At 42.6% G+C, this 17,784-nt stretch overlaps 1 protein-coding gene across 2 annotated transcripts in view; it reads left to right on the plus strand.

The window, feature by feature from the left end:
• LOC139471175 (peroxisomal targeting signal 1 receptor-like) overlaps positions 1-17,784 on the plus strand; it is a 30,014-nt gene that overhangs the window by 9,346 nt on the left and 2,884 nt on the right. For both annotated transcript variants that reach the window (XM_071253451.1, XM_071253452.1), the window contains exons 6-16: positions 247-427; positions 2,935-3,079; positions 3,940-4,059; positions 6,091-6,206; positions 7,499-7,550; positions 8,252-8,395; positions 10,426-10,496; positions 11,858-12,043; positions 12,884-12,965; positions 15,443-15,529; positions 16,666-16,823. In XM_071253451.1, coding sequence (XP_071109552.1) covers positions 247-427; positions 2,935-3,079; positions 3,940-4,059; positions 6,091-6,206; positions 7,499-7,550; positions 8,252-8,395; positions 10,426-10,496; positions 11,858-12,043; positions 12,884-12,965; positions 15,443-15,529; positions 16,666-16,823 — 1,342 coding nt within the window. The remainder of the gene's footprint in view (positions 1-246; positions 428-2,934; positions 3,080-3,939; positions 4,060-6,090; positions 6,207-7,498; positions 7,551-8,251; positions 8,396-10,425; positions 10,497-11,857; positions 12,044-12,883; positions 12,966-15,442; positions 15,530-16,665; positions 16,824-17,784) is intronic.

The raw sequence follows: 17,784 nt of genomic DNA on the forward strand, positions 1-17,784 counted from the left end.
GCAACCCATGCTTGTCGTAAGAGGCGACTAACAGGATCCGGTGGTCAGGTTCGCTGACTTGGTTGATGCATGTCATTGTATCCCAGTTGGGTAGATCGATGCTCATGATGTCAATCACTGGATTGTCTGGTAAAGACTGGATTATTTACAAAGCGCTGAGATATAGTTGGAATATACCTGAGTGCAGCATTATACAACAAACAAACATGTTGTTGTTGTTGAAGCTTGACTTTCATTTCCATTAAGCTCCTGGAATAGCTGAGTTGGCATCTGACGCCAACTGGGCAGAGGAATTCCTGTCGACGGAGAACATGGCGGCATCAGGTGGTGATTGGGTGAGGGACTTCCAGGCGGGGCAACAGGCGGCGGCGGCGGCCGATACCAAGTGGGCTGAGGAGTACCTTGAACCCACACAAGATAAAACATGGTACGTCAAACTGACCTCGTGGGTATTCCAGGTTAGGTTTGGTCCCGAACATCACGTGCTTGTCATCTGCGATGACTTAGTGGATCTTTGGGCTTGGTGATTTGGTGGATAAAATGTCAACATATGTATGTAATATGTCAGTTAATAATATCAAAACTGGATTGGTCCAGACTCAATTATTTACAGGCTTCTGCCATATGGGTGGAAGATGGCTGTTTCAAAGTGGAATGAAAATAAATGCTAAAGTTTTCTAGTCACCTTTAAATATCCCACAATTGCATTTTTATCCCCCGCCCAACAAAGTTGGTGGGGGATATAGAAACAGGCTCCGTCCGTCCGTACGTCCGTCTGTCACCTTTCGTATCCGAGGAATAACTCAGAAACCATTCAATATTTTATCATCAAACTTTGCAGGTCTGTCAAGTACATGCTGAACTGGTGCCTTTTGCTATTAAGACATTTTAGAAATTTCTTCTTTTTTTTACAATTTCCATGACAAGTTCCACCTCGGTTAAAAAAGGTTAGGGTATGTTTCGATTTAATTATGTCATAAATTCTGCAACAGGGGCAGGGGATCTAGCCACGTTGGTGGCAAACTCTTGTTACATACTTGAATTAAAGGCAGAACACGACACAAAAATAGTAGTATTTCCTTTTCAAAATCAGTCTGAACATGACTGAAGGTTAAACTACAAACAACGATGCCATGCCGACAATGATGAACACCGTCAGTCTACCCTTGTGTTCGAATGTCTAGTCACCACAATGGTTGAAGCTGGACAAACATTCAGGGAAAGCATGTGCATTTTAATGTTCGCTCACGACAAAGTTCATTTCCTGAAAACTAATTTAGAAACAGTCACTGAACAGTTATCCTAAACATTCCTCCGATACACGTTGAAATCACGTGCTCCGTAAAGTTGAGTCCGCAAAGTAAATGACATTGTTCTTGTATTAAAACTACACAACCCATGAACAGTTCTTCAATCCAGTGGCTGACAGCGACATTTAAGAACAAGAAAGAAACAACATAAAACTGACATACCGTATTCAACGTAATAAGCGTCCAGGGCACTCTCAAAATTAGAAAAACGGTGCTCTTATTAGAATATAATTTTGGTGAAAAAAAACAGAGTTGAAATATCGTAAATTTCTAGGTTTATGTACCTGAAATGATACAAAAGAAAATTCTGTGCATATTATACACAACAGATATTTTTCCAGAACTTAATTGCCCATAATTAAGGGTGCATATAACACACGAGTGTGTATCATACACGAATAAATAAGTCTTGTGTACATTTATCAATTGGAAGACGTGTTAATTGGGATTGTTCACCAGCCAAAATATTAGCAAATATCACTGTGGCACTTATTAGATTGAGGCGCTTATTACGTCAAATACGGTAATGAAAATGTGCTCAATCAGACATAGCTGCAAGTGGTCCTAAAATTGCCAACACAAACCCTTAACCATTATTGTGCCCTCCTTTGGGATAAACCTGAAGTAGTGTCAATAAGGTCTGCACACATATCAACAATATTTTTGTTAAACCCCACCTCTTCACATCATACCCAGATTTCTCCTCACTCTATCATCCCCTGGTTTGGTGGAACAGTTTTTTACAGTCAGCTATGATTAGTAGTGGGTCGATACGCCGATGCATCGCAATTTCTTATTTCTCGATACAAGTATCGATCACAATTGCACACTAAGTATAAAGCATCGATTCTTACCTTAAATGTATTTTTCAAGAAATGTTACATCAAACTCTAATTACTAGTGAAAACGAGTAGTGAAATATTTTCTCAATTGCGCCATATGACACTGCCAACTGTAAATCGTCAGGGTGCCAGGTATTTGGCCATCCTGTCTATGAAAAAGATGGCTTAGGAACAACAGATAAGAGCACAAGGTATCGTGATAAATATCGGATCTCACAGTTGGTGTTTCGTCCCGGCCCTTGCTATGACACAGTGTAAAGATTTCTGATTATAGTATTCAGTAGGGCTGCAACGAATACACTATGAGGCGAATGTGATTCGTATCACGAATATAGAGTAACGAATACGAATATTAATTCGCGAATACAATAACAAGTCAGCAGTTGATGTATTATTTGTTATATTCAGAAAAACAAAAGCAACACAAATTATTTGACATGGTTTGTTAATTATTAACATATTATACATTCATATACTGCACTTATCCAGGTACTAGTATCTGCTCAAATGCAACAATGACCAGTGACCACAATACTGTCAAATGAAATGTTATAAGAGTGTTGTCTTTCACGAAATCTATGAATATAATATGTTCTTATGGATATTTTTAGATACAGGGTATGTAAATGAACGTGACTGCATATTCATGAATATTCAATTCTATTGGTCACAAATAACGAATTCAATTCATGAATGGATACGGTTCGATTCACCGAATATGCGAGTGAATCGTAACAGCCCGAGTATTCAGTTCTCCAACTGTCTGTTTGTTGTGTGGCCAGGTCGGAGCAGTACGAGCGAGAGCAGCTTGACGACACCAAGTGGATTGATGAGTATCAGTCTGCCAACAGTCAGGGCGCTGATTTAGAGAAGACAGCCAACGATCTGATCGGCTCTGTTGATGACCCCAAGTTTAGTAACTCTGAGGTAAAGATTGTACTAACATATTAATCACCCCAGTGTTTGGTGAGAGTGTGAGTGAATGTTATGCATACACAATGCCATTTAGAAAGTGGTCAAATGTAACAAATGTAATATTTAGGATAACGCTTTCTTAGTGAAGTACAAATTCTAGTCCCATCTGGGTTTCGAATCCACGCTCTCACTGAGGCACCTTATCGCCAGCACACAAATTCAGCAATTTAACCCACTCAGCCACTGAGGCTTCCACAAGAATGAAAGTCTGACAACTGGTGTTATAGATCACATACTTTGTGTACCCCTCTACCAGTTGTAGGACAACATTTTGTGGTTGCTTGAACAAAAAATGTGTACATTTTTCTCACTTATAAACTTCTCATTCCTACCATTATCGAGCCCTAATTTGTAGCCTATGTTTGTGAGGAGTTATCTCCCTTTCACCTAAGTCAATACTTGCCCCATGTTAACCGAACGGAACACGTTGATTTATTATTTCATTGGTGGTGTTTTGTTTCACTGCGACTTGTTTTATACCTCATGTCAAGAGGTCAAATCTTTTTAATGACGCTGAAGGACATTTTTACATGCAGAATTAACTTTCAGTCATTCATAAGCACTCTCTGATCGGAAGATACACAATGTAGGATTTTGGTTATCTGTTTGGATCCGTCCTATTTTTGTGTACATATTGATGGTTTGATAATAAACATAGAATATTATTTAATATACAGCGTGGTAAAAGAAGAAGGTCGACGGATTTCACAACTGACCAAAGTTTTAAATTTTCCTTGAATCTTTTAGGACTTGTTTTAAGGATTTTACCAATATTCTTGAGTTTTCTGTAAGTTTAACTGATCTACTTCCAGTTCATGAAGTTTGTGAAGCGTATTGGTGATGGGGAAATTACAATAGAGGATAATAAAGTGCTACAGAAAACACCAGGTCAAAGGTCAGATGACTGGGCGCAAGAATTCTCAGCAGGGCAGGTAGGGAGATCTAGCATGGGGCCATGGGTCAAATTCTGTCAGCTTGTTTCAGATCAAGAAGTGGACATGCATTGATTGACCCAGTATTTGTTCAGCTTCTGGCTTTTCTTTGGCTGTTGTGTGGTAGCTGGAGATGTCTCGTCACGGCAGGGCTGGCCTCGGTAAAGCTTGTCTCTGTAAGATTGGTCTATGAAAGACTAGTCTCTCTTCCTGGTTTTAGGCTGCGTTAAGGATTGGGTTGGTGTTATGTGGACAGTATGTTTTGTTTTCAGTTTGTCCTCAATGTGAACTTTGGGAATGGCTTGAGTCTGTTTGTTTGTTTGTTTGTTATTTAATACCTCACTCATCAATATTCAAGCTATATGACAGAGGTCTGTAAATAATCAAGTCTGCTCCAGACAATCCAGTAATTGACATCGTGAGCATCGATCTACCGAATTGGGATTAGATGACACGCGTCAACCAAGTCGGCGAGTCCCGTTAGTAACCTCTTTAGACAAGTAGGACTCAACATCGGTTCAGAAATCAGCTCCAGAATACTTTAAGACGCTGAAAATGGTCAAGGTTGAATGTTTTGTTGTCTTCTGCTGGGAGCACATGGTTCACACACAAAAAGCTAAAAGTGGGAATTGGAAAAAACGAAATATTTACCTTGGATTATAGAAAAAAACAAAAAAGACAATTTGGCCTTTGACACTTTCGAAGACCTATCCTAGCCTGGATCTTCACAGGTAGCATGAATCTGAGAGTAATTCCTATTATTTGACTGACATTGTTACAACTGCTGCTCAATAAACCGTGTTTGTGTTTATATTCAAGTTTCTATTTACGCTATCCAAAGTGTGCAGTGAGGCCGTCTTATTGTTGAGTGTCGTTTTGGAGACATAAATGCGAAGTTAATTAATGAGAGCAAGACCACTCGCATTTTTCACATTTAATTCACGCTCGAGTTACTTTCAAGATTTACAGTACCGGGTATTTAAATTTCCATCTATGTTTTAGCTCACCTGACTGAAAGCAAAGGGAGCCTATTTCATAATATGTCTGTCTGTCTTTAAAGCTTACATTTCGCAGTCTCTGAAACTACAAGGCCTGTAATCATGTGGTGATGCTGAATCTTTGCTTGAATATTCCCAGCTATTGTGTCTTAAGATTACTCAGAATACACAGCCGATTTCAAACAAGTCAAAATGTCTTTGTGTCCCATAACTCAGTCATTTACTATTAGTTATAGAGTCTTTAGTTGCCGTATACGGTGTCATATTAGGTTAGCAGAAAAATATTGGGCGAGGCGTCATAACAAATTTATTATGCCGAAAAGTTTACACTTTCTGGTACCCATATCGCACATTTTGTCTTTTATCAGAGATTTCCTCATGAGGGCGAAATCTTGAAATTATGAATGATCAGCTTGGTGTTCGGTTGAATACCAGGAATATCCCTTTCCAAAGTTGGGCACTATATGCCAGAAGTGCCTGTAGAGAATATAGAGAATTAAAAACATGCCTGACCCAGACAAATATCAAAAAATGGAATTGTCCATTATGTTATTAGGAAGAGAGTTTAAATTTATTTCTTGTTGTCGTGTCCTGTGTATAATGAATTTAGAACCAGGTACATTGCAACAAAATTTATTGTTAATGTATATGTTATTAACTGTAGACATATTCTTTCATCCAGAGACTCAATACAACTCAAACTCCTTCCATTGTACATATACTATTCATTTGAAATAAGAAAAAAACATGACTTTAGATGTGTCACCATCCTCGGTTTGTAAACATGGTAAATTGTTATTTGAAGTGGGCCTATTACCTTCATAATAAATAAAGATATTGATAAGATAAGACTTACACATGCTTTCTCTGCTAGCACAATACTTGACTGCTACGATGTGTCTACCATTATTGATCCTCTATTTACACTGTTACCATGGTGACGGGATGTCCCAAAGTTTTCTTCTTGTCAGTGTGTGGTGTCATATTTGTTCTGATTGCAACAGTTGTTTTTATTGGCTGTTCTATTCTCCAGGCAGGTGCTTCAGTGACTGACAAGTGGGCCGAGGAGTTTGCGGAATTTTCAGCCACTCATGCTGAGCCTGAGGCCTTCTGGGATAACCTTCAAAAACACTGGGAAGACGTTGACAGGTAGCAAGTTATAGGCTGCGCTTGATTTGTAAACAAGTGGCATATCAGTGTACGCTGTAAGACCCCAGTCATCACTGCCAAATGAGTCATCTCTTTATTCCAAACGTCTTTTGCAAACAAGCTGCTTGAATGACTGGAGGCTGCGAACTCCCTTTTGGTACGGGGGATTCAGGGCTCTCTTTACAGGGTAATCAGGACTCATTATTGTGGTACAATTAACGCAGTACATAAAAGTTCCCAAAATAATATTGTTTCACTAATTTATCTTCATATTGCACCTGACCGCCTCAGGTGGCCTAATGGTAGAGCGTCCGCCCGGAGAGTGGAAGGTCCAGTGTTCGATCCCTGGCCGCGTCATACCAAAAGACGTTAAAAGATGGTACTTGTTGTTACCCTGTCTGGCGCTCGGCATTAAGGGGCTAAAACAAGGACTGGTCGGCTCGGAGTCAGTATACTGTGTCTGAGTGGGGTATTCATGTTAAACTGCAGCATGGTATCTCAGTGAGCTAGCACTATAAATCGGCATCAGTCAGGACTAGTCCAAGCAGCCACACAAACACACACACGTACATGCACGTCGCTATATAAGAGCAATAATCTTGGACGCGACGTTAAACCCCATTTCACCTCACCTCACCTCATATTGCACCTTTTCTTAATGCTTTTTAGATTGGTGTTAAGTAGTATTCTCGATTTATGGGCAGACATTGAAACTCAGTGAAAAACTTGATGGTATTCAGGATTAAAGGGAGGAGGGACTTGGCGCCCTTAACTGTGTGATGGATAGCATCATTAGGGATCAACATTTTTATTTTCTTAGGAATTTCATTTTATGATAGCGGGTGAATTGATGTTTAAATTAACCTGTGTGAAAGATGAAATTATATAGAGACTGGATCATTTCAAGTATGCCACAACAGCCATCTTGAAAACTTGAAAATGGCTGATGCCATATTATTGGTAATGAGCCTCTCGTTCACATTTAACTCGTCTACTTTCACAGAACTATTTAATGAATTTGACGAAGGTTACTAAACAAGCTAAGCATCTATAAATGCATGTAGGTATCATCATCATCATCATCATCATCATCATCATCGTTGTTGCGGGGCGGTCGGGTAGCCTAGTGGTTAAAGCGTTCGCTCGTCATGCCGAAGACCCAGGTTCGATTCCCGACATGGGTACAGTGTGTGAAGCCCATTTCTGAAGCCGTGATATTGCTGGAATATTGCTAAAAGCGGCGTAAAACCGTGCTCACTCACTCACTCACTCATCATTGTTGCATGTTGCAGGAATGACAGTCAGCCCTGGTTGACAGAGTTTGAGCAGACTGAGCCATACAAGGTAGGAGACTGGAAGATTTGGTTACGAAACTACGTATCCTGAAGGCATGATTATCAAATTACATTTTGTTGAAGTTAAAATTTCATACTTGTATTTACTGGGGATACGGCTGTTGAGGCAATCACTGTATGTGTTGTCCATCCTTTCAGTTAATTCAAGTTCTTATTTTTGCATTCTACATCAAAATATTTATGGTTTACATAATGTTTACTTAAAATTACACAGGATTGGTTTTCAAAATGAAAATAAAAATATAATGTTTGTTAAGTCATATCTTTAAAGCATCGGGGCGTTCAGGTAGCCTAGTGGTTAAAGCGTTTGCTCGTCACGCCGAAGACGTGGGTTCGATTCCCGACATGGGTACAATGTGTGAAGCCCATTTCTGGTGTCCCCCGCCGTGATTTTGCTGGAATATTGCTAAAAGCAGCGTAAAACCAGACTCACTCACTCTTTAAAGCATCACAGGTAAAAAGTAGGATTGATAAGCTTTGGATAAAATATGGTATATAAGTAATGTAGGGTAAATAGTTACCTCCTTTTTCATGTGAATGTACATGTACTTTAAATTTTGGGGTCAAAATAATTTTCAATAGTTAGGATAAGAAAACATATAATAATGTTTAGTATGAGGATCTGAAAAACAGGTCATAAAAAATCACATTTAACACCTTTTTATTGTAACTGTAATTGGAATGTTCCAGAACTACAGTTTTGAGTCGGAAAACCCTCTGCTGGAGCATCCGAACCCCTTCACAGCCGGGCTGGAGAAGCTGGAGCAGGGAGACATCCCCAACGCCGTGCTGCTGTTTGAAGCCGCCGTCAGGAAGGATGACTCCCACATGGAGGTAGAGGAGACATGCTGTTGTCACATATGTTCCCTGGCCCCTCCCCTGGGGGTATTCCGGGGAGTCTAGGTCTCCAGGTCTCATGACACACTGTTACACCCAGGGTCTCTGGCCCCTCCCCTGGGGGTATTCATGGAAGTCTAGGTCGCCAGCTCTCATGACACACTGTTACACCCAGGGTCTCTGGCCCCTCCCCTGGGGGTATTCCGGGGAGTCTAGGTCTCCAGGTCTCATGACACACTGTTACACCCAGGGTCTCTGGCCCCTCCCCTGGGGGTATTCATGGAAGTCTAGGTCGCCAGCTCTCATAACACTAACTCTCTTACACACAGTTACACCCAGGGTTCCTGGCCCCTCCCCTGGGGTATTCCGGGAAGGTCAGGCATCCAGCTCTCATGACACACTGTTACACCCAGGGTCTCTGGTCCATCCCCCTCCATTGGGGTCATCTGTGGGGGCCAAATCCTCAGTTCTCCATTGCATTCTTTGATTTGTTAACAACTTTACATAATCCTGCTACTGATCCTGAACTGTGATTCGATATAGTGACCAACCATGAGATAAGGGACCTTATGGGTGAAAAATCACATTTTGACTTTACTTTCTATTTTAGGGGTGTTCAGGTAGCCTAATGGTTAAAGCGTTCGCTCGTCACGCTGAAGACCCGGGTTCAATTCGCGACATGTGTCCAATGTGTGAAGCTCATTTCAGGTGTCCCCCGCCGTGATATTGCTGGAATATTGCTAAAAGTGGCGTAAAATCAAACTCACTCACTCATTATCCCCCGCCGCGCGAAAGCGCGAAGCGGGGGATATAGTATTCACGACTGTCCGTACGTCCGTCCGTACGTCCCACCTGTTTGTTGCCGCGATATCTCAAGAACTAAACACTGGATTGTCTTCATATTTGGAACTATGGTGTATATACAGACTCTGCAGACACCAGTCGGTTTTGGTGACCTTGACCCCATTTTCAAGGTCACAGCAGGCATATCTGCTTTTGGAGTTGGAAAACGGTGTTGCCGCAATATCTCAAGAACTAATCTCTGGAATGTCTTCATATTTGGAACTATGGTGTATATACAGACTCCGCAGACACCAGTCGGTTTTGGTGACCTTGACCCCATTTTCAAGGTCACAGCAGACAAATCTGCTTTTAGAGTTGGAAAACGGTGTTGCCGCGATATCTCAAGAACTAAACACTGGATTGTCTTCATATTTGGAACTATGGTGTATATACAGACTCCGCAGACACCAGTCGGTTTTGGTCACCTTGATCCCATTTTCAAGGTCACAGCAGGCAAATCTGCTTTTGGAGTTAGAAAACAGTGTTGCCGCGATATCTCAAGAACTAAACACTGGATTGTCTTCATATTTGGAACTATGGTGTATATACAGACTCCGCAGACACCAGTCGGTTTTGGTCACCTTGATCCCATTTTCAAGGTCACAGCAGGCAAATCTGCTTTTGGAGTTAGAAAACAGTGTTGCCGCGATATCTCAAGAACTAATCTCTGGATTGTCTTCATATTTGGAACTATAGTGTATATACAGACACCGCATACACCTGTCAGATTTGGTGACCTTGACCCCATTTTCAAGGTCACAGCAGGCAAATCTGTTTTTGGAGTTGGAAAACGGTGTTGCCACAATATCTCAAGAACTAATCGCTGGATTGTCTTCATATTTGGTACTATGGTGTACGGGGGGGGGATATTTCGTCACTCTGTGACAAATACTTGTTATATTTTAATACTATTGCATCTTCCGAACACAAAAATGCAACTCACAATCTTCGATTCATATTTATTACAGAGATACATGACATCACATATATCAATCTTCACTGAAGTAAGTTGACATCAAATGTCTTTATGACGTCATGGCACAATTGGATCCCAGTACCAATAAGTTCCTATTTCTCCTGGTGGGTCACATATGTTGTGTTACATTTTCTGAACGTAAGATTGGCACATTTAATGAGCTTCATTCCAAGTGCTTCCTGCATCACTGTATGTTCATGTGTTTCAGGCCTGGCAGTACCTGGGAACGTCACAGGCTGAGAATGAAAATGAACCTGCGGCCATAGCAGCTCTCAAAAGGTGAGAATAGCCAACTATTTGTGTGTGTGGAGGGGTTGGGGGCGCCGCTGTCCCAATTGACATACTTGATGCTTGGTGGCCCAGTCTTCTAATTCTGTGTGCAGAGTTGTGTCCCTTGGGCACACCAGAAACCTATGATTGTGGGTTTGAATCCTGGTTACCCAACTTATCTTTCTAGGTTTATCAGCACCATACCCGTGCTCGTGGGTTTCACCGAAGTGTTAACGTCTTAGACCTGCATCTCTTCGGACTTTCCTCCCACATTAAGCTGACACGCCGTGATATAACTGGAATAATGTTAAAAGCGACGTTTAACCCAACTCACTCACTCACTTACTTGATGGTACTTGGATGATGCTACAAAATCAACAGTAATTGATGGATCTACTGTATTTCCCAGTACAAGACATAGTGCTATCTCACAATGCAGTCTCAACACTAAGACTCAACTTCCATACTTTAACATAGAATCATGGTGCTAACATATCTATGTGGAATAGCGCCAATCTCATATCCTTTACGCCGATACAATACCTTTCTGTGTGAAGATATGACAACACCTCCATGGAAGGTCACCTCAGGTTAACCCTGAGTGAACTTTGACCTTTGACCAGTCTATTTGATGAATGTGTGGGTTCTTGAGCCAATCAGATGTCAGCTTTCTATAATGATTTGGTTTGATTTCTTTACCACCTTGATTTGAAAATTTGATCTTAGCAAAAGAGAACACATAAATACACAAAATTATACCCTCCTTAGTACACTCATTTGGGTGTGGGGGGCACGGGTGGCCCAGTCGTCTAAGGCGCCGCGATTTGCTGTTCAGAGTTGCGTCCCTTGGACACGCCAGAAACCTATGATTGTGGGTTCGAATCCCGGTTCGCCCCAATTATGTTTCTAGGTTTGTCAGCACCATACCTGTGCTCGTGGGTTTCACCGAAGTGGTAAACGTCTGAGACCTGCAACACTTTGGGCTTTCCTCCCACATTAAGCTGACATGCCGTGAAATAACTGGAATACTGTTAAAAGCGGCGTTAAACCCAACTCACTCACTCACTCACTCATTTGGGTGTGGATGCCATGGTGCTCAGAAATGATAGGATGTGTGAAATATTCACAACAATATTACAGAACGATTATATTTTTTTGCATTCAGAACTGACTGTTTATATTCATTAATGAGGTACAGGAATGAGATAAGAATTTCAAAGACTTGATGCTGACTGCCTGATTAGAACTTTAGTGAGATTGGGAACTTTTGTCTTTGGACTTGATTCTCCATCTGACATGTGTTAAGAGTGACATACTGTTGTGAAAGTTGTTGACCTCAATGTCACCCACTTCCTGTTTGTGCTGATCAGGTGTTTAGAGTTATCTCCCACTAACCTGACCGCCTGGCTGTCACTGGCTGTGAGTTACACCAACGAGTCCCTGGGGTCCTACGCCTGCCACGCCCTCAAGTCCTGGCTGAAACACAGCCCCAAGTATGCCAGTCTGGTGCCAGGGCCTCTGGGGGAGAAGCCAGTCACCTCGTCCTTCATGTCAAGGTGAGTCACCTGCATATAGGGGGGATGGGGGGGTGGGGTGGAGGGTGGAAGTAGGCCGGGTTCATTTTTACCTCTACCTGGGTAGAGTCATTAAGAAGTTGGGGGCGGTTGGGTAGCCTAGTGGTTAAAGTGGGTGGTCAGGCTCGCCAACTTGGTTGATGCATGTCATCATATCCCAATTGCGTGGATCGATGCTCAGAATGTCAGTCACTGGACTGTCTGGTCCAGACTCAATTATTTACAGACCGGGGTCATGTAGCTGGAATAGTGCTGACTCATACTTGTTACTTATCTCTACTCATTTCGAAAATGTATGGGGGCGGTCAGGTAGCCTAGTGGTTAAAGCGTTCACTTGTCACACCAAAGACCCGGGTTCGATTCCTGACATGGGTAGAATGTGTGAAGCCGATTTCTGGTGTCCCAAGCCGTGACTTTGCTGGAATATTGCTAAAAGCGGCGTTTAAAAATACTCACTCAATCCGAAATCTAGTTGAAACCAAGAGAGTGATGCTTGTGGATCGCATGCGCATTCCAAGGGTGCGTTAAGGTGAGATTTTTCTCTGATCTCCGGAAACACGGGGCGGTCGGGTAGCTTCGTGGTTAAAGCCTTCACTCGTCACTTCAAAGACCCTGGTTTGATTCCCGACATGGGTACAATGTGTGGATCATTTCTTGATTTCACCCAAGCGATTATCTCCTGTGGGAGCTAGTTGTGGATGATATATAATTTTTGCCCCAAACAAGAGAGCACTACCAGACATTACATGGACTGTTTGTATGTACAATCTCAATCTGAAATGACGTGGTGCTCATCTCATGCACACTGCCCTGTCTCTGCAGCCAAGACTACGAGGAAGTGAAGGATCTGTACCTGAAGGCTGTCCGCATGGAGGACCGCGGCAGGATAGACGCCGATGTACAGGTGACGCTATCTTACTCACAATCACAAGATCAAACCATAGTAAGAATTGACCTTCACTTTGTGAGAGTTTGCTGGAGTATGAACACACTTGGAGTGACGGCTTACCATGGTTTGTCTCTGTCGTTCATACTCTGATGAAATCTAACAAAGTGAGAGCCAATTCTTAGTTGAATAGGCTTGCTCCAGTTTATCATATGGGAGTTTGATTTTATAGAAACAAGCATCTATGTGATACATATGATGAAGAAAGGAGCGGTCAGGTAGCCTAGAGGTTAAAGCGTTCGCTTGTCACGCGGAAAACCTGGGTTCGATTCCTGACATGGGTACAATGTGTGAAGCCTATTTCTGGTGTCCCCCGCCGTGATATTGTTGGAATATTGCCTAAAGCGACGTAAAATCATACACATGTGTGGGGAGTCCAGGTCAGAGTAGGCCACCTTAAAGGCTGACTAAAATAAAGATTAGGCTAAAAAAAAGAAAGTCTTGGTTCTCAGGCACAAGACTCTGCCACACGTTTCATTTATATTTCCGTTTTCCAAAAAATAAAGTCCTTAAATATCCAAGTCTTGAACACACCACCCTGGCAGTGAAATGCTACAAATTCATAAAAACAATGCTATCCAATGTAGCGTGCAGTTACTTCCCTTTAACTGCACACTGCTTTCCTGCGCATGTCGTGTTATATGTTATCGTCATGGCAGCAATAGGAGTTTGTGTGCTTATTTTGCCGTTTGCTAATTTGGTCAATGAAAACATGAAATTTACAATAAAACATCACCAGACATGATGATTTACAAAATCAATGGTATTGTGTTCTGGATGCCAGACAATGTTTCATATGCAGATATTTAAATTACATGTGCATTTGTCTCGGGAATTAAGCCGGAAATAGCAATTTCCTAGCTGTTTACACATTTTATCCCGCTCTAAGGGTGATTCTGTTTAAAAAATGGCCATTATAACTGAAAAGAAATTTCATAGGAATTGATAGTAAGACTAAAGACGTAGCTATTACTACTAATGTTCGTTCAAAGGCGAGTTCATTGTCAGTTGATGTTATTTGCCAATCAGATCATACACAATTTTGCCAAAATCAATGTAAACAAAATTGAATGAAATCTTGGAGAGAAGTAATATATTGGATTACAAACATGTCTAGGTGTCGAGTTTTGATAGAAGTATACACAAGTTCAATTTTGTTCTCCCTGTCAGACTGTCAGTAACTGTCCAGACTCGATTATATGCAGGATCCCATGATATTGTTGAAAAAATGCTGACTGTGACATTACAACTCGGGCTAGGACGGGTAACTCGGGTCAGGTGGGCCGTGAGTAGGACCCCGGGACCCACTCGACCACCCGGACCCGTGGTTAGTCACATGATATATTGTTTAATGACAAAAACTCATCAGAGCTCAGTGGTTACACTACAAGTCGCAAACGTTTGCATTTCTTTCTGACGATGCACACATTCCTTTCGGCTTGTATTTGTTTGAGTAAAGATAACACTTCAGTCAACTTCTGTGTACCCATGATTTGATCGTTTGATACATGTATCTAACTAGTTTTGGCCAGGACTGCGGTAAAACAATTTCCAATCAGACATTTTGTTCCCAACTCTTAAGGCCTGCAGTGGGTACCCGGGTAGGGTTGGATGATAGGGGGTTTGGTACCTGGGTAGGGTCAGATGATAGGGGCTTTGGTGCCCTGGTATGGCCGGATGATAGGGGATTTGGTACCCTGGTAGGGTCGGATGATAGGGGCTGTGGTACCCAGGAAGGGTCGGATGATAGGGGCTTTGGTGCCCTGGTATGGCCGGATGATAGGGTCTTTGGTACCCGGGTAGGGTTGGATGATAGGGGATTTGGTACCCGGGTAGGGTTGGATGATAGGGGCTTTGGTACCTGGGTAGGGCCGGATGATAGGGGGTTTGGTACCTGGGTAGGGTCGGATGATAGGGGCTTTGGTGCCCTGGTATGGCCGGATGATAGGGGCTTTGGTACCCGGGTAGGGTCAGATGATAGGGGATTTGGTACCTGGGTAGGGCCGGATGATAGGGGCTTTGGTGCCCTGCTATGGCCAGATGATAGGGGTTTTGGTACCTGGGTAGGGCTGGATGATAGGGGGTTTGGTACCCAGGTAGGGTCGAATGATAGGGGCTTTGGTGCCCTGGTATGGCCGGATGATAGGGGATTTGGTACCCTGGTAGGGTCGGATGATAGGGGCTGTGGTACCCAGGTAGGGTCGGATGATAGGGGCTTTGGTACCAGGGCAGGGTCGGATGATAGGGTCTTTGGTACCCGGGTAGGGTTGGATGATAGGGGCTTTGGTACCCGGGTAGGGTTGGATGATAGGGGCTTTGGTACCCAGGTAGGGTCGAGTAATAGAGGGTCAGGTACCCGGGTAGTAAAGTTGGACTCGTCCCAGCCCTAGTTACAACATTCACACTGTCCATGTACCAAGTATTCCGTGTTCCAGTGTGCCTTGGGCGTCCTGTTCAACCTCAGTGGAGAATACAACAAGGCTGTGGACTGCTTCCAGGCGGCGCTGCAAGTCAAACCCAAGGTCAGATATAAAACAACCATGTTCTCTATAACAGTTAGCACAGTCAGAGTTGTGTGCAGAGTTGCATCCCTTACACATGCCAGGAACATGTTTTCGTCAATTCAGATCCCAGATTCGCCCTGATTATGTGTCTTGGTTTGTCAGTGCCTGTCATGGTTTCACCAAAGTGGTAAACAACTTAGACCGGCATCACTTCAGGTTTTCTTCCCACAATAAGCTGACACCTGTGTTATGACTAAGACGCTATTCAAACAGGCGTTCTTCCCAACTCAGTCACTCCCTATAACAGTTTAGAATACTGTGGCGCCCTTTAGAATGGACAGAACCATTCCTGGTCAAATATGCTAAACAAATTTCAGGATTAACTCAAATTCTAGCTTACCAATCACGACTTAATATCAGTAATTGTAACCAAGGAGTTATTTTTCAGCCATTACTGGGTCCAGACTAATATATTTTCACAATACTTACTCCAAGCTTACACCAGGCTTTTTGAGGTATGATATTTAGGAGATAAACATACTGTGTTTTCAATGTAGAGCTAGGTTACCTGTAGATTTAACCCCGCTAAATTGAATTTGGAACCGAACGCACAGCGTGAGGTTTCAAATGTTAAATTTAGCGCGGTTAAATCTACAGGTAACCTAGCTCTACATTGAAAACACAGTATGTTTATCTCCATTCTACCATGATAAAATAAAACGCGAACTCTTTGGTGTTAGCAAATATACTGAGTGAAGCGGCATGGGTTGAGTTCAGTGTTTTGAGTGGGTTATCGATCTGAATGACGGAATCACCGAACAAAATATGGTGCTGTACATACTCAAGCAGTTTGTTTACACCGTACTACTTCACTCGAACATATGACAGGCATTGAAAGCATATAAGCACGGCAACATGGTAAGCTAACATGAGGTGGGCATCCCTAAAGAAAACAAAGCAAGCTTTGCAAGGCTTTCCCTCTACATCACACATCACCATTATGACGTCATATCGCTGATTGTGATGCAAAAGATATGACGTCACAGTCGTATATAGAAAAGCGCCTAAATTTCAAGCTCTCTGTTGTCTCCAAACCGTAAATACATTCCCTTTGTTGATTTCTGTCGTGTTTTTCACTCACTCTTGTATCCCAGGATGCCTTGCTGTGGAACAAGCTGGGGGCTACTCTGGCTAACGGCAACAGGAGCGAGGAGGCGGTAGAAGCGTACCACAATGCATTGCAGCTGTCACCCGGGTTTATCCGATCTCGGTATAATCTTGGCATCGCCTGTATAAACCTTGGTGCTCACAGGTAGGTCTGAAGGGTTTGAACACAAATTTTCTGTTTGCTCAGGTTGATATGAAAAATACTCAGGACTGTCTAATGATAAGTCATTGATTTTGACACAAGGAATGCATGTCTTCCACGGGAAGAAGTAATAACAAAAAACATTGCTCTGTGGCTGCCTGGGGGCGTTCGGGTAGCCTAGTGGTTAAAGCGTTTGCTCGTCACGCTGAAGACTCGGGTTCGATTCCCGACATGGGTACAATGTGTGAAGCCCATTTCTGGTGTCCCCCGCCGTGATATTGCTGGAATATTGTTAAAAGCGGCGTAAAACCATACCCACTCACTCACTGTGGCTGCCTGACACGATTGAACGTTAATGGCTATTCATTATCAGACATCCTTATGCTAGATTCAATTGTAGCCTTCCTTGACATTGTCGAAGTGAGAATATATCGGCCGATTAGTTGTTTTCGGACAGTCATGTTTATGGAGTGTACTCCCGCTTTAACGAGGGTCATGTTTATCGAGTGTACTCCTGCTTTAAGGTGGGTCATGTTTATCAAGTGTACTTCTGCTTTAACGAGGGCCATGTTTATCGAGTGTACTCCTGCTTTAACGAGGGTCATGTTTACCGAGTGTACTCTGCTTTAACGAGGGTCATGTTTATCGAGTGTACTCCTCCTTTAACGAAGGTCATGTTTATCGAGTGTACTCCTGCTTTAACGAGGGTCATGTTTATCGAGTGTACTCCTCCTTTTACGAGGGTTGTGTTTATCGAGTGTACTCCTGCTTTAACGAGGGTCATGTTTATCCAGTGTACTCCTCCTTTAACGAAGGTCATGTTTATCGAGTGTACTCCCGCTTTAATGAGGGTCATGTTTATCCAGTGTACTCCCGCTTTCACAAGGGTCATGTTTATCGAGTGTACTCCTGCTTTAACGAGGGTCATGTTTATCGAGTGTACTCCTGCTTTAACGAGGGTCAT

Source organism: Haliotis cracherodii, unplaced genomic scaffold (assembly GCF_022045235.1).
Source record: "Haliotis cracherodii isolate W230 unplaced genomic scaffold, xgHalCrac1.p SCAF_22, whole genome shotgun sequence".
Lineage (NCBI taxonomy): Eukaryota > Metazoa > Mollusca > Gastropoda > Lepetellida > Haliotidae > Haliotis > Haliotis cracherodii.